Consider the following 14,466-nt stretch of genomic DNA (forward strand, 5'->3'; position numbering starts at 1 on the left):
ACTGCCTTTTCCCTGCCTGTCCTGGTCAGCGCCTCATCCCAGAGCAAGGCCTCCCCACTGTGGATTCTCACACCCTCCGTCAAATCCACTGTCCAAGTCACATGAAAAGAGCCTGAATGGGGATTAAACCACAAGCAGTTTTAATGGTCTGGTTTTCTCCCTCCCATTTCCCCCACTGTTAGTATCATCACTACAATAAAGGATTCCTGAGAACCTGTCCCCTCCTCTCCCTGGGCCCTCCTTGAAAGGACTCATCCCTACCACCTCCCTGGATTTCTGGGGTGGGGGGAAACGAGTGAAAGGCACTGTAGGGGTGGGGGCTCAAGTGCCGGGGAGTCACAGGGGTGGTGCCAGAGCAGAGCAGGCCCGAAGGCTGACTGCAGGGGTGTGGAGTGTGTCCTGACTGCCCCAGCACTGGTCCTTCCCTGGACCCGTCTAGCAGGCCTAAGCAAGCCCTGTCCTCCCACCCCCAGTCCCACACAGGGTCTGAGCAGGAGCGGAATTAGTGTTGGGCTAAGAAAGGAGGAATGGAGGGCCCGCCCTACTAGGACCCAAGGGCCAAACCCGAAGTGAGGACTGCAAATAACTATAATGCTCAAGTTTGTCATCTCGGGGGGGTTAGGGGAGAGGAACTGAACAAAATGTGAATTACGACGAAACTCCCCAGCCTGGGGACTAGGCAGCAGCAGTGACCCGGGCTCCCAAGGAAAAGGGGCGCAGTCAGTCCAGGTCCGGGGCCTAGTTGTCCCCACTGCCCCCTTGCCGAGCCCTGATGAACGCCATGCCATGTGTGCGGAAATGGGTCTTGAGGTTGAGCGGGCTGTCACAGCTCTTGCCACAGACCTTACAGGTCAGTGGGTCTCCAGAAGCAGGCAAGGGTGAATCTCCAACCTCTGCGTCAGACCTCGACAGAGGGGGGACCTCTTCCTCCCCATCCCCCAGGCCCAGGGCACTGGCACTACCCACACCCCGTTTCTTCTTGTGGCTGATGAAGCGATGCCGGCTCAGGGAGCCAGGGGAGGCAAAACATAAGCCACAGTCAAGGCACTGCAGGGTCGCGCCATCCACCCTCAACCCCACCATGAGGCTCTGCTCCACTGAGCCACTGCTCCGGTAGGGAAGGGGGCCTCCCAACCCAGGTCCACCCCTAGGGGATTTGGCCGGAGGTGTTGTGCTGTCAGGTTCCTCACTGCAAGAATCGGAGGACTGGCGACGTTTTCGTCCTGGCCCCTGGAGAAGACAATGAAGCAAGACTGGGCCTCCTCATCACCCTCAGTGACCCTTGCACCCCCAACCTAACTTCCAGAGGCCAGAGTCTGTAACTCTGCGAGTTCCCACTCCCACAGCCCTAACACAGGGCCTTTGCCTACCTGGCCTCTGGCACCAGGGCCCCGGACCACAATACTTCCCCGGCCAGGAGACTGGTCCCCAAGAGGCAAGCCATGCCGGACCTGGACGTGTTTCTCTAGGATCAGGCGGCTGCTGAAGGTGCGTTTTCCCTCTGTGCAATACCTAGAGGGGTAGAGTGGTCAGGGTAGGCACCAAGGGCACAGCCCAAAGACCAAGGCCAGTGGCTCAAGTGGAGGGGGACTACCAGAGTGAGAGAGGCCTCCACCTTCAGTCTACTTGGACAAGAAACAGGTGGGAAAGTACTTTACCATGTACTGGTAGGTAGGGAATGGAGAGGTCACCTGCTAGACAGAAAGAGGAAGGGATTAGGGGAAAAGGGTTACCTGCATGGATAAACTCGCTTGATACCCTCATGATTGACTCTGACGTGGCGCCTCAGGCTGGGAGCGGAACAGAAGGATCGCTCACACAGGCGACAGGGAAACTTTTTCACGGACTAGGAGAGCAGGGGTGGGGGATCTCAGAACCAGGCTCCAGGCCCCAGCCACAATGCCACACAGGACAGTCCGCAGGCTGCCCCTCCAGCCCACCTGGCTCACCTTGCCATGCTCCTTCTTCATGTGAGCCACATACTCATCACGCTCCGGGAACCAGGAGTGACAGAGGCCACAGGTCCAGCCTCCAGTGCCCCCACCCCCACCCTTTGTGCCTTTGCTGCCTAGGTCCCGCCGGGGGGGCCGTTTGTTTGGACGAGGGGGCTCTGGGGAGCTGGGTAGTTCCTCCTCTTCTGAGGTTGAAGAAGATTCCTCTGTAGCAGGAGCTGCTCCTCCCCGAGACACAGCCAGCTCCTCGGGTTCAGCCTTGGGGGTCGTAAGGGCATCCCCAGCCCCTTTCCCAGGAGTCTCCTCTCCCAAGCGACCAGACTGATGGGTGTTCTGCAAGGGAGACAATGGGGATGGCTGTTGTGGGGAAGGGCCTGGCTTTGCCAGAGTTCTCGTTTCCCCCATCCCTAAAGGTTATGTGACCCCTGCACCCGGTCAACAGAGCTAAGCACACCATCTCCAGCCCTTGACTCCTATACCTTGAGATGGTCCAGCATGGTCCTTTTTTGGGCAAAAAGCAGAGGACAAGACGGGCACTTGAAGACACTGACCCGCTGGGGCAGCAAGTGCTGATCGAAGTGTGAGGAGAGGAGGGGCTTGTGAGTGAAGACCGTGTCACACATGGCGCACTTGTAGATCATCCTGTGCAGGTGGAGAGGACAGTGCAGATACCCTGCCCCACCAGGACCCAGCTCCCACCAGCACCCCCCTCCTCATCCTCGTCCCAGGTCTCACTTGGCCTGCTGCGAGAGGAAGTTGGGATGCTGGGTATAGAGGTGGGCGTGGGCGCTGGGTGCAGACTTGAAGGCCATGGGGCAGATGGGGCACTTGTGGAAAACCTCGCAGTGCGACGTCTGGATGTGCGACTTGATGGAGTTCACACCCCCAAACACAACTGCACAGCTGGGGCACCTTTGGGGAGGACATGCGGGACGCTGTGGTGAGGTAGACCATCTCCATGCCCTCTCCCACCCCACTCTCCTCCGCGGACTTTCAGAAGTGAATTGGCAGTGGAGCCCAAGCAAGGTGGAGACTGGAGGGGGTTGCAGGCCCAATCCCTAAGGCCTGCTGGGGCAGAGCTGGCACCACAGAGATGGCCCTGCTCTCTGCCAGCACACCAGGGCCAAGGGACTGAGTGGGAAAGATGGGGCTCGAGAGGGCATCTCGAAGGTTAGTGCTACGAACCATGAGATCAGCAAGCACGTGGGGGAGTTTAGAGATGCAATGGGGAGGTGTGAGGCACCTGTATCCTACACGGCGAGAGAAATGCAGACAGGCCTCCCGGAGGTGGGTCTGAAAATTGGCTTGCAGGAAGTTGCCCCCACACTCAGGGCAGACGTGGGGAGGTCGATTCTTATGCATGCGCTGATGGGCACTGAAGCTGCAGCGATTGGGGAGCATCATGGGGCAGGTTGAGCACACCTGTCAAAGGGGTTGAAACAAGGCAAGTCAGGAGAGTGGCCTGTCTCCCACTACTTCTCCTAACCAAGCCCCCTGCAACTTCCTAGATCCTATCCCCGGGCTGCCCCTTCCCAGGGAAGGGAGGTGAAAGGCAACTCACATTGCTGGTGGCCCCCGGGGCAGGAGGCCCAAGCTGCTGGAAGTGGGCAGCCATGCCAGCCTTGTCCCGGCACTGCTCCTTGCACTCCAGGCAGCGAAAGCATGTGTAAGCAGAGGTGGCAGGGGCAGCAGGCGGCTCGGCTGAGAGCGGCAGCAAAGGGGCCTCAGCAGCAACTGTAGAAATGGCGGAGGTGGTGATGGCCCCGTCGCCCTTGCCCAAGGCAGGCAAGGCTGGAGGTCCAAGGGCAGGTGGGACAGCCAGCAGGGGCATGATGTCCGGCTGCCCCACCATCTGGTCAAGAGCTACAGGCCTCATGACCAGGTGCGAGCACTGCATGACAAGCCCCTTGTCCTTGTGCTCCCTGGCGTGCAGCAGCAGGCTGCACTTGTTGAAGAAGACCAGGCGGCGGGCACAGTGGTTGCAGGTGACCTCAATGCGCATGCTCCGGCGGTCATAGTGCCTTGCCAGGCTCTTCTCCAGTGAAAAGGCATCCCCACACTCGAGGCAGCGGTAGCCTGTTGGAGGCAGGGCCAGTCCAGCCTCAGCAGGTGGACTCAGGTTTGGCCGGTAGGCAGGCAGCAGGTTCTTACTGTTGAGAATCTTGTTGAAGGCCTCCACCAGGCTGGACTGGGTCCGTGAGATCACTGTGCCACCGCCTGCCCCTGGCACAGTGGCGGCCTTGGAAGGCTGCACCATCACCACCGAGGCGCCATTCAGCTTCTGGCCTCCTGGCCCCAGCCCCACCCGCCCCTCAGCCTTGGGCAGAGCTTGGGGCACCAGACTTAGCACATTCTTAGCCATCATCTTAGGGCTGGTGGCAGTGCCCCCAGGCAGAACCACAGCTTTGCGGGCCACGCTGGCCGCCATCAGCATGGCAGTACTTGCATTCTGGATGGTGGCCACAGGCAGCACAGTGCCCTTCAGCCTCGTGCCATCACCCAATTGGACGCTCACCACCTTTGGACCCTCAGGAGTCGGAGCCACAGGGGAGAATTTTAAGAAGTTAGCCTCAGCCAAGAAGGTCCCCTCGGCCAAGGGGATAGGGGGATCAGGGTCTGAGGGGACCCGGGTTACAGTTCTTGTGATATTCCCACAGGATGTTTTAATGGTCTTGATCCGCACCTTGAGGGGCCTAGAAGAGCTGGAGGAGGCAGGAGAGTCATTGCTGTCCTCATCGGCAGCCTCAGCTCCACTAGAAGGACTCTGGGGACTTCCTGGAGACTTGTCCACTGGCCCCTGATCCTCTTCTTCTTCCTTTAGGGGCTGACAACTGGGTACTTTTGGGGAGGCAAGAGGGCTCTGATGCCCTGGAGACTGTTTAAAGAAGGGCACCCCAGCAACCTGGGGAGGCGACGTGCTAGCAGGGATGCCCACAGCCTCAGGGGCAGATCCTGAGCCGAGCCGGGCTATGCTCTGAGAATGGAGCGGGCTGCAGCCACCCTGCTTCAAGGCGCCCAGCGGTGTGGGAGAAGCAGGCGGCAGCAAGGCTGGGCCATTCTCCTGGGCCAGCTCAAAGGGAGAAGGGAAAGGAGGTGGGGTCATGGCCCCTTCCCGAGGTGGAGAGGGTGCAGAAGGAGGCAAGGGATCAGGGTGCTCCCCTGGCTCAGGCTCAAAATGAGCAAAGAGGTCCAAAGGAGCTTTGCCTTCCATGGATTTTTCTTTCCACGTACCCCCACTGGGGGGAGTTGGCGAGTGGGGGTTTCCTGGAAGGGATGGCTCAGGGCCCCCAAAACCATTTTGCATCAGACGAGGTCCCACAGGCCCTTCCTTAGTTGTACCCCCAGCCCGGGCCCCGTCCCCTCCTGAACTTCCAAGCAGGGACTCAGACTGCTCAGGACACACAGTGTTCTTGACAATGACACTGACTGCTGAGATGTCCGCCGATGGCAGGCCATGGTCAGAAGCCTGGGCTGAAACCCCAGGGCCATCCCTTACAGCTGCTGCTGTTAGTTCTCCAGATTCACCCCCGACACCAGGCTCTGGCTTCCCTGAGCCTCCTGGTCCCTCGTTTTCCTCTGGCCCAGAATGGATGGCTTCATTTGCATCGATGTCGGGGATGTCAAAGGCAGCAAGGAGGTCATCGAAATCAGGGGTCTTCATGTCTCCCATGGCGGCGGGTCCCAGACCTAACAAAAATAGAAGGAAGAGGGAGAAACTGAGCTCTCTGGAAGCAGAAACCCGGCACCTCCTCCCTCGGGGTGTCCGTATCGCTCTCCTCTCAGAGCCCTTGCACACTCTGACTTGGGCACACCTTCATTACAGTGCAAATCCTAGAGAGCTGGTGGAGGCGCTTGTTTGCCAAACCCTAAAACAGGAATCAAGGTGATGTGCACATTCTACAGAAGACAACAAGATACAAAAAAGCAGAGGAAAATAGACTTGTCAGAAACACACATACAAGATAAGGGTACTAGAGATGGGGGGAGTTCAGTGCATATCTGGTTGAAACCACCTAAGCCCCTCCTGTGTCCAGCACAGAATCAATCAATTAATCAATACTACTATTGAGAAGAAGGGCATGATGCTCTAGGTTTTAAAAGCTCATTCAGGGCAGCATGGAATCCATTCATATTCTTCATGGATCTTCTAAGTGTCCACAGAAATCTGAAAAACCATGTCTACAAAGGTTCCATGACTTTAAGCCAAGACACAAGAAATGATTCTAGATTCAGTTTCATCAATGGCCTGCTGGATAAGCAAGTTACTCCATCTCTTACTTTTGTATGTATTTGAATGAAAGAGGGGGCAATTAATATATCATAGGGTTATTCTGAGCGTGGTATGAAATTGTGAGTGTGACAGAACCAGAACAGAACTATTACAGCTAGAACAAACAAGGCTGTGTCAGGTCATGGAGGGGCTGGGAAGGAGTAAGCACCAGAAATCTAAGGCTCTCAGGGGTCATTGTAAGGTCAATTCTGGGGCACTTGGGGTCTTCACTGGTACCTGAATATCCAGCTTGGTTAACAGAGAGAAGTGAACTCAGGGAAAAGGCCCAAGAAACTAACACAGAATAAGACACAGGAACAGAAAGAGACAAAGAAAAGAGACAGGAGGGAAAACCCCAAGGAGCCTGGTCACAAGGGCCCCAGACTAGGCCTCTCCTATCATAAACACCTGGTGCTCCCTCATCTACCTTCCCCAGAGTGCCTCCACTCTACCCTGGCCTGCCCCTCCTACCTCCCCATCGTCTCTCCAGGGTACAAGCTTAACCAGCACAGCTGCCACAATGGGGGAAAAGCCGGGCCTCCTCACCCCAATCATTTCTGCTCTGAGTTCCTCACCCCAGTTTACTCCCACCTCGCACTCCTCACCCTTTTAATTTTCCTTTGACAAAAGTAGCCCAGGGAGTCTCGCCCAATCCCAACCTTGCCCAGTACAAAAAGAAAAATATCCCACAAGACTTATGTGTCATTAAAACAACAAGGCCAGCCTAGAGCTTGTGGGGCAATCATGTCTGTTCCCCTACCAGCTTTTCCCACAAGTGTATCTATACCTAGGAAGAAGCAACTGAAGAAGTCTCTACCCTTACACATTCCCTGCCCAGGTTGCAAGCCATTTCCCATGGCCAGTTCTCTCACCTCTTTCCAGTCCTAGACTGTAACTGGAGATAGTCCCAGCAGGTGGCAGCTGGCAATGCTGGGACCAAGGTGGGGGTAGAAGGAGAGAGTACCAACTACAGGAAGAAAAGGGAGTGCACTCCTCACCCACCCATCCCAATTCTGCAGGCTGTGGGTTGAAACAAAGCCCTCCTCTTGCCTCTGCCCCTGGCGGATTGCTAAGCCCTCTTCTGCCTGGCTGTCTCCTGACCTGGAGGCCTGAGCTGCATTTCACTCAGGGCTGGTGTAGTACAGATCAGTGGGGGCTGTGAGAAAACATCTGCAAACTCATCTCCCCCCAGCAACTCCCACTTTGGAGTCCAGGTGACTCAGAGGTCATCTACTAGCCAGAACAGGCAGTAGACCAAGCAGAGGAGCCCAAGGCCGAAGAGGCTTCCCATACTTCCCTGCCCAGGCCTTTCTGGGGCTGCTGCGCCCAGTTTCTTGGGCTCCAGCACGCCCCCCCACGCCCCCCCCCACCCCGTTCTTCCCCAAAAGCCAAAGGAAGGGGCTAAACAGGAAGAGGGTGAAATGGCCAGGGGCAGGTGGGGGCTCCACTGCCCTTTTCCTGGCCCAGGGCCTGCAACGCAGAAAAGGATGAGGGGCTGGCGGCTGGGGGCGATTAGACTGCAGCCAAGCTGGGCAGCGGGCGGAATTAAGTCCCTGCCATCTGCCGAGGGCTGGCGCCGGGATCACGTCCGGGGTTGCAGAGAAGGGGCGGGGTGCACATAGGGGAAGCCAGAGGGGAAACTGAGGCGTGCGGCGCTTCTCTGGCTCACATCGTCGAGCGAAAAGGACGGGCCTCGGCCAGGCCAGGCCAAGCCCTCGGGGAGCTGCCGCACAGCACCTCCGGGCCCATGAGCACTCGGGAGTGGGTTAGGCGTGTGGAAAGACAGCACTGGGGACGGCACTGTATTTGCGAGACTCGCAGCTCTCAGCCGAGGTCCGTCCCAACTCCGACCTCCTCCCCTCGCCTCCCTGCGCGGCGCAGCCTCCTCCTCCCGCAGCCTCCCGCGACTCCCCCGAGACTGAGCAATGAGCAGGAGGCGCAGGGCAGCCCAGGGCGCGAGCCTGAGTGCTGCCCAGGCCGGGACGCTGACCCGCGCCCAGTCGGGGTGCAGGCTCTGCTCCGGCCTGCCTAGGGCCCCCACCCCCACCCTCGGACTCGGACACGGACACCATTTTAGGTCGCGACATCCCGCAGCCTCCAGCCCCTGGGCCGCGCTTTGAACGCCTTTTGGGCTGGGAGCACCAGGACTTGGAGACCCCCGACCCTCCTTCCACGTTTACCCGGCTAGGGACTGTGCTTTCAACAGGCTGGGAGTTTCGCCCATCCGCCCCATGGGACGGTGGCGGTGTCGGAGCCTTCCTAAAAGCCACCCCAGGGGGGCGACGCGGAGAAGGGGGTAGTTGACCAAGTGGGGGAGGGGCGGGGTAGTCACCCGCCCCCCCGGGGGCGGGGCCAAGGGCGGGTATTTACCCCAGCCACGCTTACTTGTTTGGCTCCCAGTGCGGGCCGAGCCTCGGCGGTCTCGCCCCTGCTCCAGGGGCTACCCTCGCCGCCGCCGCCGTCGTCGCCGCCGCCGCCTGCTGCCGCCGCCCTCCCCGCCTCCGCCGCTACTTCCTGCTTCTCTCCCGTTCAGCCTCCCCCTTCCTCAGCTCCCTCCGCGTTCCCGGTCTGGGCTGCCCGCTTTCGTACTCGCCATTGGCCAATCTCCTCGTCGTTCAGTACTGCGCCCCTCCCAGCCCCGCACTGGGTTGGCCTTAAGTACTGCCGCTCGGAACAAGCCCCGCATAGTCTTCCCAGCTTCATTGGGCAAAGAGCCTAGTCTTTCCGAAGATGCTTCTCATCATTGGTTATGCCGGGGCCCACCTGCCCCCATCTGTGCACCTCAAAAGCGATTGGCAGCGGGTACTGTCGTTTAGGAAGAAGCCGATCTGATTCCCTGCTTTCCTACTGAAGGCGGTGACTATCCCAGGTGTGTCTCCGCCCCCTCACTCCCTATTGGCCGCGATCCTTAAAGCCTGCAGCTTGCTTATACAAATTTAAGGAACTCTCAGCTTCTATTTGGTGAATACTCGAGTGGAACCTTTTCGACTCTAAATGGACCCGGCGTGTGTAGATCCGTTTGCGCTTTCTCAAGCTAAACCCCAATGTCAGTTCTGCTGTACAGAAGTCACAGAATGGGACGTCACCCAAAACATTACGTAATTTGTTTTACTATTTTCTTGAGATTTGCCTATCTAAATCGCCATAACATCTAAATGCATGGGGTCCTCACGCGGGGCAGCTCTAGGGCCGATGGCGTCACCCATAGTTCCTTCCTCTGAGGGAGGGCTTGGAGCGGAACGGGCTTGGGAGTGCTGAAGGCACTGGCACCTGAAGCTAGGGACGGGCTTGCAGACCGGAAGTGGGCGAAAGGTGACGTTACAGTGCTGGCGTGGCCCGGGCCATTTCCAAAGGGATCTTAAAGCGGCACATTGGTAGGCTTCCCAAACGGGAGGAGGTTGGAAAAAGGGGCAAACAACGACACACACGAGCGTACACAACTATTTCCCACTTAAGAGCTCTACTTTTCCCTGCCCCCAGCACGGGGTGGGGGTGGGGTCGAGGCCAGTTTTCCCGCGCTTTGTTGCCCCGCCCCCTAGAGGCGGGAGAAGGGGAGGAATATTAGGGGCAAGAGTTGCCTTTTATATTGTAATCAGCACTCACTTGCAGAATTCTTCAGGAAGCCCAGTGTGCCCCCTCGAGCGCGCTGTAGCGGGCCCGCAAGCCTCCACAGATGGCTACACATGCAGCCGCTCACAACCTGGGCGTGGTTATTAAAAGTGGTTCTGTTACTTTGCCCGGGATCACAGGACGGGTGAACCCACGGACTCCCTCACGCACGCTGAGGGTCTGCGTAAGTAATAGCGACTGTTTTAAGGTGTGAATCACAACTTCTGGATGGGAATTTGGGGGCCACCACTTAGCATATGATTCCATTGGGCAAGTCGACCAATTTCCCTAACTAGTTTTCTCATAGGTAAAATTATATCCTCCTGACATGATCATTTTTTGGAGGATGAAAAAAGTGTTTAGAATGTAAAAGGGCTCTGTAGAGTGATGAGCAAATGGGTTAATGCCCCCCACACACACTTCACCTCCTTTCTCCAGCTCACAGCACTCTTCCATCTCTGAGCAACCAACCAGCATTTCATTCCCACCTCCTCCTCTGCGCCTTCCTATACGAATAATAATTACCGTTCACGTACACGCGTGGTACCTGTTATAGGAACTTTTATGTATATTAATTCATTTAGTCCTTACCACAACCCTGTTAGGTGACTTACCCAAGGTCAAATGTCATGGAGTTGAAACTCTAAGGATCCAGAAAACTAAACACTTACATATCACAGATTCTCTTGTCAGGAGGGTTCTGGATAGAAGTTTGTTCTTCAGTTAGATGCTCTGTTCATTCATTTAAGAAATGACTTAATTAAACCCCAGCCAGTGTGCTGGTCAGGGCACATGCCTGGGTTGTACCCCAGGCACAGACAGAAGGCAACCAATCAGTGTTTCGCTCTTACATTGATGTTTCACGCCCTTTTTCTCTCCCTCCTTTCTAAAATAAAATATTTTTTAAAAGTGACTTAATTCAGCCCTGGCTGGTGTAGCTCAGTGGATTGAGAGCGGGCTGGGAACTAAAGTGTCCCAGGTTCGATTCCCAGCCAGGGTACATGCCTGGGTTGCAGGCCATAACCCCCAGCAACTGCACATTGATGTTTCTCTATCTTCCTCCCTTCCCTCTCTAAAAAATAAATAAAATCTTAAAAAAAAAGAAAATGCCTTTATTCTCCTTTAAAAAAAAAAAAGTGACTTAATTCAACCAATCTGTGTTTCTTGAGCACCGCCCATGAGTGAAACACCATTGTAGGCACTGGGGATACAGCAGTGAACTAAGCAGACAGGAATCTGTCTTCATGAAACACACTCATGTGGAGAAGACAAACAATAAACATGATAAATAAGTAAAATATACAGAAACAGATTAGAAATTATCATTGCCAGGGAGAAAAATAAAGGACTATCAAGCCATGAAAAGACATGGAGGAACTTTAAATGCACACAATGACAAGGAAAAGAAGCCAGTCGGAAAGGGCTATATACGATATGATGCCAAGTATACGACATTCTGGAAAAGGTGAAACTATGGAAACAGTGAAAACATCATGATATCCAAGTAGGGTGAAAAACAGGAGAATTATTTGAAAAGCTGTTTAAGGAGGGGTGTGCCTCAGGTCTCCTGCTCCACTCCACGTGGCTTTCTGACTGCCCCCTTCCGCCATCGCAGGAAACTGGAGGTGTGTGCACCAGAGAGGGCAGGAATATAGTATCCTAAAATTAGTTAAACTAAAAAGAACATTTATATCCTGAATTCCAGCCCCTTCTCCCAATTCCATCCCCAGAACACTAGCAATCAGAACTAGACTCTTCAAGAGGACTCTAGAATGTTTGCCTTGGTAGAATCTGATGTAGAGATACTGACATCAAAGTTCCCCAAGGAAAAGACCTGGCCAGATCATCCTAGAGAAAACCTTACAGTTAACAGCTCCCCGTCAAGGCTCAAAAATATTATTTCCCACACACCCTGAGAAAATAAAAGGTGGCTCTGACTGAGAAAGTGAATCCTGCCCTGCCATTCATCGAACTGGGATCACAGACATAGAAAGCCGGTAAAGTTAGCAGGAAATATTTTCTGCCCAGGTATGTAGCAATAAAGTTCATGAGGACCTCTTCTGAGACTATAGCTTTCTTACACACTGAGAAACCTTGTTCTCTAAAATCACAGACTATAAGAAGCATTGCTGTTTGAAAGCATATCAGTGAAAATGAATCATTCTCCTTTTGCCTCAAGGATCCAAGTCCCCCTGAGACATATAAGCAGCCTTGATTTACAACCCAGGTGCAGAGCCTCAGATAAGAGGTTTCTGGACACTGTATTCTACATCAACATTTTCTTCGCAGTCCGTGAACCTCTTTATACAGATCCCTATTTACTTTGAGCCTATGAGAACACCGCTTTGTTTAAATTTCACCTAAGCTTCACCCTTGCCCCGCATCCAAGCACACATCTCTTCCTTTGTTTGCTGAGATGCCTCGCAGTTCCTTTGGTCTGTGATTATTCTCACTGGCCAAAGCTGGTCTTTGAGCTAGGACAACTCTCTCAAAGAAAACAGGAGGCTTTGGGCCGTCAAAGCGAAAGAGGAAACCAAGAATGAAGTTCAGTGGTGTAAGGGAAATAGAATTCAACACATGCAAGAAGCAAGGAGCCTCCCCAGGATGAGAGGGAAGGAGGATTGGAGGGGAAAGGGCGAAGAGGGCAGAAAAGATTTGCACCAGGAGGCTCCAGGAAGGAATTCCTGGGAAGGTGAGATGGACTGAATGCTTTCAGAGGAATCAGGTAGTTGGAGAGGAATTGGGGTCAGGTAGTAATAAGGAAAAGACAAAAAGTATTTCAAGGAAGAAAAAGTATCTTAGTGATTCATTATGAATAGCATTTAACAGTCAAAATAATGTAAATTTGAAGCAGCCCTTTAACCAAACTTGTTACGTAATTATATGGGGAAATGGGGAAGGGAGGGCGAGAATTCGGACCAGCTGAGTTGTTATCTTCCATTTTGGAAATCAATTTGTATAATATTATAAAGTAATAAATTGAGTAGTCACAATGTAAGATGTTACTTAGAAATATGGAAAGAGGTAACTGATAAAGTACCAGGTATAAGACTTAAAAATGGTTGCTTCTAATGTAGGGGGAGTGGGGAGAGTGAGGTGGGATGTGTTGTTTATAACAAGTATTGTAATTGACTCCAAATTATGTACATATATAACTAAAAAAAACTAAAAGAAGAAAAGATAGAACTAAAAGCTGCAACATAACTGCATATTAGTTGGGAAGGGTTGGTTAAAGTTATTCTAAGGCTTTTGCATTATTTGATTAATTTTTATTGTTAAATGTTAATGTCAAACTGTTTAATTTAAATGTTAATAGAATAGGAGTACAATGTATAATTTCCAAATAAGCAGAAAGAAAAAAAAAAAGGAATGGGATGGGAAGAGCTCACATAGTCCAGAAGACAAGAAGCGAAAAATAAGAGACTTAGACAAATCTGAACAGGTTAGAAAGACCAAAAAATTTGTTAAAAATGAATCCAACGATGTCATAATCACAGCAATGTAAATTGAGTTAATTCTCCAGTTAAAAAGCAAAGTTAGTTAGATTTTTAGGAAAAAACTAAGTAATGGGATTAATTTTTACTGAATAAATATTAATATCCATTTATGCATTGATTAAAGAGACATACCTAAAACATAAATATAAAGGTTAAAAGTAAAAGAATATATACCTGAAACTAAAATAATAGTGTATATCAACTGTAATTGGAAAATAAAAATGTACTTTTTAAAAGTAGAAGAATAGAAAATATGTATGTGCCAGGCAAATACTAACTAGAAGAAAGCTGGTATAGATATACTAATATCAGATAAAATAAAATATGATTTTCAACTAAAAGTTCTCCCTGGAGATAAGAACTATAACACTGGTATAAGTTTGAATTCAGCACAAAAACACAATAATTAGAAACCAATATGTTCTTTTCTGTTAAGGCATATTTTTATGCCTCAAGTTTTGTTTTTAATTGATTTTAGAGAGAGAGAGGAAAGGAAAGGGAAAAACATTGATTTGTTTCCCACCTACTGATTCATTGTTCATAGGTTGTATATGCTCTGGGTGGGGATTGAACCCACAACCTTGGGGTATCAGGATCAACTGAGCTACCTGGCCAGGGCTAAACCTGTAAGTTCTTAATAGTACAGCCTCAAATTTATAAAGAAAAAAAATGACAGAATTCCCAGGAGAAATTGATCAATCCACCGCAGTTGTGGGAAATTTTAACATATTTCTCTCAATTAATGGATCAAGAAAACAATATATATTTCTCAGTAAGAATGTAAGAGATTTGAAAAACACAATTAAAGATTAGACATAAACGTATATAAAACCCTGCAGCCAATAACTAGAGGGTACATATTCTTTTCTCATACACATACTTATTAACAGATTAATTGAGGTATAACTGACATATAACAGCTACACATATTTAAAATGAACAATTTGATAAGTTTTGACTTAGTATCTAGCCACAAAATCATCACCACCAAGACAATGAACATATTCATCAACCCCAAAAGTTTACTCATGTTCCTATTATCTTGGGTGGCAGCATAACCTACCTTAAGACTATATTTTCCACCTTTTGCTCCTAATTGTGACCATGTGATTACATTCTATGAATGTAAACATAAAAA

General features: G+C 51.9%; 1 protein-coding gene across 1 annotated transcript; it reads right to left on the reverse strand.

Moving 5' to 3' along the window:
* Positions 1–117: 117 nt before the first annotated feature.
* ZNF687 (zinc finger protein 687) lies at positions 118–8,941 on the reverse strand. Its single transcript, XM_045817329.1, has 9 exons — positions 8,608–8,941; positions 3,514–5,639; positions 3,196–3,374; positions 2,688–2,864; positions 2,432–2,594; positions 1,950–2,285; positions 1,734–1,846; positions 1,371–1,512; positions 118–1,230 (listed from the first exon to the last, which is right to left on the reverse strand). Exons 2-9 carry the CDS (start codon positions 5,620–5,622, stop codon positions 739–741), a joined length of 3,711 nt encoding a protein of 1,236 aa, XP_045673285.1. The 5' UTR covers positions 5,623–5,639; positions 8,608–8,941; the 3' UTR covers positions 118–738.
* Between the last annotated feature and the right edge of the window lie 5,525 nt (positions 8,942–14,466).

Source organism: Phyllostomus hastatus, unplaced genomic scaffold (genome assembly GCF_019186645.2).
Source record: "Phyllostomus hastatus isolate PE091 unplaced genomic scaffold, TTU_PhHast_1.1 phas_scaffold_216, whole genome shotgun sequence".
NCBI lineage: Eukaryota > Metazoa > Chordata > Mammalia > Chiroptera > Phyllostomidae > Phyllostomus > Phyllostomus hastatus.

Excerpts from the sequence above, each read along its gene's own strand:
- ZNF687 (XM_045817329.1), bottom strand. The coding sequence starts at position 5,622 with ATGGGAGACATGAAGACCCCTGATTTCGATGACCTCCTTGCTGCCTTT. Across the intron at positions 3,375-3,513 it reads CCCCGGGGGCCACCAGCAAT|GTGTGCTCAACCTGCCCCAT; the intron begins GTGAGTTGCCTT and ends CCCCTTTGACAG. Across the intron at positions 1,231-1,370 it reads GCCCTGGTGCCAGAGGCCAG|GGGCCAGGACGAAAACGTCG; the intron begins GTAGGCAAAGGC and ends TGTCTTCTCCAG.